Source organism: Myxine glutinosa, chromosome 5 (genome assembly GCF_964187855.1).
Source record: "Myxine glutinosa chromosome 5, kmMyxGlut1.1, whole genome shotgun sequence".
NCBI lineage: Eukaryota > Metazoa > Chordata > Myxini > Myxiniformes > Myxinidae > Myxine > Myxine glutinosa.
Window position 1 is genome coordinate 149,689,922 of NC_136265.1, and position 7,979 is coordinate 149,697,900.

Here is a 7,979-nt window from a genome sequence, read left to right on the forward strand (position 1 = left end):
ATATCCTAACCATGGGCACAACCCACCCCACATCCGCATCGCACCACCTCCCACCCCACCACATCTCCCTCCTTCACGTCTCCCCTCTCACCACAACTTTTCCCAAACCCACATCTCCCGACCACACCCCAACAAACATCTCCTCCACCCCACAAAACAACTCCGCCATTCCCCCACCCACCCAAAACAAACATCTCCCCCCCCCCCCAATTGCTCACCCGCGTCCAACATCGCTCACCTCACCCCACCCCAACAAACATCTCCCCACCCTCCCCCGCCACCCCCCCAATTGCTCACCCGCATCCAACATCGCCCACCCACAACACTCCCCCCAACCCTCCCCAACACTCCCTCCCCCACGCCCTCTCCAACATTCCCCCCCCCCCCTCTCCAACAGTCCCCCGGCCCTCCCCAACAACCCCCCGCCCATGCCAACAATCCCCCGCCCTCCCCAACATTCCCCCCGCCCTCCCAAACAACCCCACATTCCCCCCCACCCTCCCAAACAACCCCACCAAATATCTCCCCACCCTCCCCCGCCCCCACCCCCACCAAACATCTCCCCCACCCCAACATCCTTTCCCCAATTCCCCCACATACCCACCCAAAACAAATATCCCCGCCCTCCCCAACACTCCCTCCCCCCGCCCTCTCCAACAACCCCTCCCCCACCCTCTCCAACAATCCCCCCACACTCCCCAACAACCCCCACGCCATGCCAACAACCCCCACGCCATGCCAACAACCCCCCCGCCCTCCCCAACAGAACCCAACAACCCCCCCGCCCTCCCCAACAGAACCCAACATTCCCCCCGCCCTCCCCAACAGAACCCAACATTCCCCCTCGCCCTCCCAAACAACCCCACCAAATATCTCCCCACCCTCCCTCACCCACACCCCCACCAAACATCTCCCCCACCCCAACATCCTTTCCCCCATTCCCCCACACACACACCCAAAACAAACATCCCTCCCCTCCCCAACACTCCCCCCCGCCCTCCTCAACAATCCTCCCGCCCATGCCAACAACCCCCCCGCCCTCCCCAACATATCCTCCCCCCCTCCCCAACACTCCCCCCCGCCCGCCTCAACAATCCTCCCGCCCATGCCAACAACCCCCCCGCCCTCCCCAACAATCCTCCCGCCCATGCCAACAACCCCCCCGCCCTCCCCAACAATCCTCCCGCCCATGCCAACAACCCCCCCGCCCTCCTCAACAATCCCAAACAATCCCCTCACCGGCCACCATAAACCCACACCCCACACCCTACAGCCTCCACCTTACACCCTATATCCTACACCCAACACCCCCCACACATAAATCTTACAGCCTACACCTTATACCTTATACCTTATACCATACACCTTACACCTTACACCTTACACCTCACACCCCACACCGTCATCCCAATACACTCACGGAGGGAGTGGGTATTTATTTTCCAGTAAATCCAAATCCAATACTGACCTCTGACTTTACCTCCACTCCAGCTCCAACTACTTACCGATAATGGGTTTGGCGGTGTAGCTGGTTGTGCCTCCGTGGTCGGTGTAGCTGGATGTGCCTCCGTGGTCGGTGTAGCTGGTTGTTCCTCCATGGGCGGTGTAGCTGGTTGTGCCTCTCTGTTCGGTGTATGCATCATCTACTGCCCGATCGTTTTTTTCTTAATCCATATCAGCGTAACTTTTAATATCCTAAGTGAAAGATATTTCGCACTATATGATGTGTTACGATACGTTTACAACTCTTTTGAGGTATCGGTAATGCGGATGAATTCGACAAGGAAAGAACAGGTTAAGCTGGCGAGCAACATTCAGGAGGCCTGAGTCTCGTTGCCGAGTCTAAATTTTTGGTCGACGCGGAATAGCGTAACGGGACGGGCATTATGGAAGATGATTACATGGCCGGCACGTTTGTTAATCCAAAGTGAGTTACCCTTTTTCAAACGTATTATGGTTGAAAAAAAAATGATGTTTTTGTTTGGGAAGTATTTACGATTTGTCAGGCGTTCTAGATTGGACTTGGAACTTGGACACAGATGAGAGGAGTCCATTTAATCCATCGGCATCATGTCTGTACTTTGGAAGCACCACATGAATTGAAGCTATCAGTTTATCTGATTTATTTACCTTGGAAGGAGTTATACTGTATAGTGAGTGGGGCAGGTACATCATTATGCTGTTTATATATATATATGTTAATCACCGTAGCCTATTATAATATATTATAACATTATATAATATATATTATATTATATATATATATAATATCTATATTATAATAGCCGTAGATGATTCTGTCTGTCTGTCTGTCTATCTGTTGGGTGTCTGTCCGGGGTGTGGCTTACTCGGTTTGCAGAGTAGCTCCACCCATAGCTCCACCCATTCTGGGAGTGGCTATAAACAAATATCCACCATTTTATTAACTCGCATAGCTTTGAGTCCTGTTTTGTAGGCCCGTGGTGTCTTGCTCTCCCCCAGTTTTATTTCAAATCAAATTCGATAAATCATTTCATTTTTCACAGTCGCTAACATAGTTTTAGACTCGGTTGAAAAAAAACGGGAAGAAAATCCGATGAAAGTTGCCGTTTATAGAACGAAATGAATTCTCAAAGGCCTGTAACTTCAAGGCCATTGAGTCTCTCTCACGCCTTTATCTCCAATCTAACTCACCATATGATTTCATTTTTATCGATGGTTTTACTTTTAGACTCGGTGTCAGCAATAATTGAGAACAATCCACACACGCGGGAAAATGCAGAGATATATTTTTTAAAATCGCGTCATGGTGTATCATACACCGCCCAACATGACACCGCCGGCAATGTGTCGATATATATTAAAAATTCGCTTTTGCTTTTCCGTTAAGATATATTACTATTTCGTTTGATGATAGTCGTCACAAAAACGTCAACAATGATGCCGACATATATTTCTTCGTTTTTATTTCATTCAACATATTAGCCGGAAGTAAAATATGTTTCAGGAAATTACCGAGAGATATTTCTTCGTTTTTTTTATTAGTTATGTGCGCATACACTTTAAATAGGTTTATTTGAAATCTTTAATTTTCCACAAACATTCCACACACGCGGGAAAATGCAGAGATATATTTTTTAAAATCGCGTCATGGTGTATCATACACCGCCCAACATGACACCGACGGCAATGTGTCGATATCTATTTTAAATTCGATATATCATTTCATTTTTCACAGTCGCTAACATAGTTTTAGACTCGGTTGAAAAAAAACGAGAAGAAAATCCGATGAAAGTTGCCGTTTATAGAAGGAAATGAATTCTCAAATGCCTGTAACTTCAAGGCCATTGAGTCTCTCTCACGCCTTTATCTCCAATCTAACTCACCATATGATTTCATTTTTATCGATGGTTTTAGAGTCGGTGTCAGCAATAATTGAGAACATTCCACACACGCGCGAAAATGCAGATATATTTTTTAAAATCGCGTCATGGTGTATCATACACCGCCTAACATGACACCGACGGCAACGTGTCGATACATATTAAAAATTCGATATATCATTTCATTTTTCACAGTCGCTAACATAGTTTTCGACTGGGTTGAAAAAAAACGGGAAGGAAATCCAATGAAAGTTGCCGTTTATAGAACGAAATGAATTCTCAAACGCCTGTAACTTCAACTTCAAGGCCATTGAGTCTCTCTCACGCCTTTATCTCCAATCTAACTCACCATATGATTTCATTTTTATCGATGGTTTTGGACTCGGTGTCAGCAATAATTGAGAACATTCCACACACGCGGGAAAATGCAGAGATATATTTTTAAAAATCGCGTCATGGTGTATCATACACCGCCCAACATGACACCGACGGCAACGTGTCGATATATATTAAAAATTCGCTTTTGCTTTTCCGTTAAGATATATTACTTTTTCGTTTGATGACAGTCGTCACAAAAACGTCAACAATGATGCCGACATATATTTCTTCGTTTTTATTTAATTCAACATTATTAGCCGGAAGTAAAATATGTTTCAGGAAATTACCGAGAGATATTTCTTCGTTTTTTAAAATTAGTTATGTGCGAATACACTTTAAATAGGTTTATTTGAAATCTTTAATTTTCCACAATATAATTTACTTGCCATTTATCATTTGATGATTACGAGACAAATTCCTCTTGAGGATCGTGACAATTCATGCGCTGCGTGGAAACTTCTATTTCCAAAATGAATGAGACGATCGATGAAGAACGCAGACTTGAACAGGATGCAGCAAGAAAACGAATGAGACGGCGAACGAGTCCATCGACGAACGTCAATGCAAACTTGCGGGGTCACCCGTGGGAATCCCACGGGCATGGATGTGTGTGACATTTCGACATATTGAGTTAGATGCTGCACATTCATTTTTACAAAATGGTTACTGGCAAGTCATCAGATCCAGAAATGGTGTAAAAACCACCGTTTAGAGGCCATTTTTCCCCGCAAAGCGGGGGTTGGCCTTTTCGGGGACCGTGGTAGTTGTTGTTTTTTTGTCCCCTTTTTGAAGCAATGTTTTACGGCCGGATGCCCTTCCTGACGCCAACCCTTTTTGCCGCCTTCAACGACAAACAGGGAATTACCAGTGAACTGGTACTCAATTAGCCGACCTCGGAAGGATGACAGGCTGAGTCAACCCCCCTGGCATTAATTCGGCGATCGACCGAGATTCGAACCCAGGATCCTAAGCCGGCACCCTAGCCGCTAGCCCAACACCAGAAATGGTGTCATGAACACAATTTATTTACGCACAAGCACAAAAGCAAGACGGGCCGATTTCCGATTCCGACGGGCCGACGGGCGAGACGGGCCGATTTCCGATTCCGACGGGCCGATTTGGAGCAAGAAAAAGAACGAGACGGGAGAAAAAGGAGAGAAACGAGACGGGGAAAGCCGATTGGAGAGGCGAGTGAGGCGCGATTGGAGAGGAGTGTGAGGCGCGATTGGAGAGGAGTGTGAGGCACGATTGGAGAGGAGTGTGAGGCGTGATTGGAGAGGAGTGTGAGGCACGATTGGAGAGGAGTGATTGGAGGGGAGTGTGAGGCACGATTGGAGAGGAGTGTGAGGCACGATTGGAGAGGAGTGTGAGGCGCGATTGGAGAGGAGTGTGAGGCGCGATTGGAGAGGAGTGTGAGGCGCGATTGGAGAGGCGTGTGAAGGATTGGAGAGGAGAGGAGTGTGAGGGATTGGAGAGGTGAGGGATTGGAAAGGAGAGGGATGTGAGGGTTTGGAGAGGAGAGGAGTGCTAGGTGGAGAGAGGAGAGTGTCAGGTGGAGACAGGAGAGTGTCAGGTGGAGACAGGAGAGTGTCAGGTGGAGAGGAGTGAGGGGTCACATATTATGTGAAATAACTAAATTCACACCATTTCTGGATCTGATGACTTGCCAGTAACCATTTTGTAAAAATGAATGTGCAGCATATAACTCAATATGTCGAAATGTCACACACATCCATGCCCGTGGGATTCCCACGGGTGACCCCGCTAGTCTATATTATAATAGCCGTAGATGATTCTGTCTGTCTGTCTGTCTATCTGTTGGGTGTCTGTCCGGGGTGTGGCTTACTCGGTTTGCAGAGTAGCTCCACCCATAGCTCCACCCATTCTGGGAGTGGCTATAAACAAATATCCACCATTTTATTAACTCGCATAGCTTTGAGTCCTGTTTTGTAGGCCCGTGGTGTCTTGCTCTCCCCCAGTTTTATTTCAAATCAAATTCGATAAATCATTTCATTTTTCACAGTCGCTAACATAGTTTTAGACTCGGTTGAAAAAAAACGGGAAGAAAATCCGATGAAAGTTGCCGTTTATAGAACGAAATGAATTCTCAAAGGCCTGTAACTTCAAGGCCATTGAGTCTCTCTCACGCCTTTATCTCCAATCTAACTCACCATATGATTTCATTTTTATCGATGGTTTTACTTTTAGACTCGGTGTCAGCAATAATTGAGAACAATCCACACACGCGGGAAAATGCAGAGATATATTTTTTAAAATCGCGTCATGGTGTATCATACACCGCCCAACATGACACCGCCGGCAATGTGTCGATATATATTAAAAATTCGCTTTTGCTTTTCCGTTAAGATATATTACTATTTCGTTTGATGATAGTCGTTACAAAAACGTCAACAATGATGCCGACATATATTTCTTCGTTTTTATTTCATTCAACATATTAGCCGGAAGTAAAATATGTTTCAGGAAATTACCGAGAGATATTTCTTCGTTTTTTTTATTAGTTATGTGCGCATACACTTTAAATAGGTTTATTTGAAATCTTTAATTTTCCACAAACATTCCACACACGCGGGAAAATGCAGAGATATATTTTTTTAAATCGCGTCATGGTGTATCATACACCGCCCAACATGACACCGACGGCAATGTGTCGATATCTATTTTAAATTCGATATATCATTTCATTTTTCACAGTCGCTAACATAGTTTTAGACTCGGTTGAAAAAAAACGAGAAGAAAATCCGATGAAAGTTGCCGTTTATAGAAGGAAATGAATTCTCAAATGCCTGTAACTTCAAGGCCATTGAGTCTCTCTCACGCCTTTATCTCCAATCTAACTCACCATATGATTTCATTTTTATCGATGGTTTTAGAGTCGGTGTCAGCAATAATTGAGAACATTCCACACACGCGCGAAAATGCAGATATATTTTTTAAAATCGCGTCATGGTGTATCATACACCGCCTAACATGACACCGACGGCAACGTGTCGATACATATTAAAAATTCGATATATCATTTCATTTTTCACAGTCGCTAACATAGTTTTCGACTGGGTTGAAAAAAAACGGGAAGGAAATCCAATGAAAGTTGCCGTTTATAGAACGAAATGAATTCTCAAACGCCTGTAACTTCAACTTCAAGGCCATTGAGTCTCTCTCACGCCTTTATCTCCAATCTAACTCACCATATGATTTCATTTTTATCGATGGTTTTGGACTCGGTGTCAGCAATAATTGAGAACATTCCACACACGCGGGAAAATGCAGAGATATATTTTTAAAAATCGCGTCATGGTGTATCATACACCGCCCAACATGACACCGACGGCAACGTGTCGATATATATTAAAAATTCGCTTTTGCTTTTCCGTTAAGATATATTACTTTTTCGTTTGATGACAGTCGTCACAAAAACGTCAACAATGATGCCGACATATATTTCTTCGTTTTTATTTAATTCAACATTATTAGCCGGAAGTAAAATATGTTTCAGGAAATTACCGAGAGATATTTCTTCGTTTTTTAAAATTAGTTATGTGCGAATACACTTTAAATAGGTTTATTTGAAATCTTTAATTTTCCACAATATAATTTACTTGCCATTTATCATTTGATGATTACGAGACAAATTCCTCTTGAGGATCGTGACAATTCATGCGCTGCGTGGAAACTTCTATTTCCAAAATGAATGAGACGATCGATGAAGAACGCAGACTTGAACAGGATGCAGCAAGAAAACGAATGAGACGGCGAACGAGTCCATCGACGAACGTCAATGCAAACTTGCGGGGTCACCCGTGGGAATCCCACGGGCATGGATGTGTGTGACATTTCGACATATTGAGTTAGATGCTGCACATTCATTTTTACAAAATGGTTACTGGCAAGTCATCAGATCCAGAAATGGTGTAAAAACCACCGTTTAGAGGCCATTTTTCCCCGCAAAGCGGGGGTTGGCCTTTTCGGGGACCGTGGTAGTTGTTGTTTTTTTGTCCCCTTTTTGAAGCAATGTTTTACGGCCGGATGCCCTTCCTGACGCCAACCCTTTTTGCCGCCTTCAACGACAAACAGGGAATTACCAGTGAACTGGTACTCAATTAGCCGACCTCGGAAGGATGACAGGCTGAGTCAACCCCCCTGGCATTAATTCGGCGATCGACCGAGATTCGAACCCAGGATCCTAAGCCGGCACCCTAGCCGCTAGCCCAACACCAG

General features: G+C 45.0%; 1 protein-coding gene across 1 annotated transcript in view; it reads left to right on the forward strand.

Annotated features, from left to right (window-relative positions):
* Positions 1-1,569: 1,569 nt before the first annotated feature.
* Positions 1,570-7,979, forward strand: part of GPATCH11 (G-patch domain containing 11) — a 66,814-nt gene continuing 60,404 nt past the window's right edge. The window contains exon 1 of the mRNA XM_068097951.2: positions 1,570-1,927. Coding sequence (XP_067954052.1) covers positions 1,887-1,927 — 41 coding nt within the window. The 5' untranslated portion in view covers positions 1,570-1,886. The remainder of the gene's footprint in view (positions 1,928-7,979) is intronic.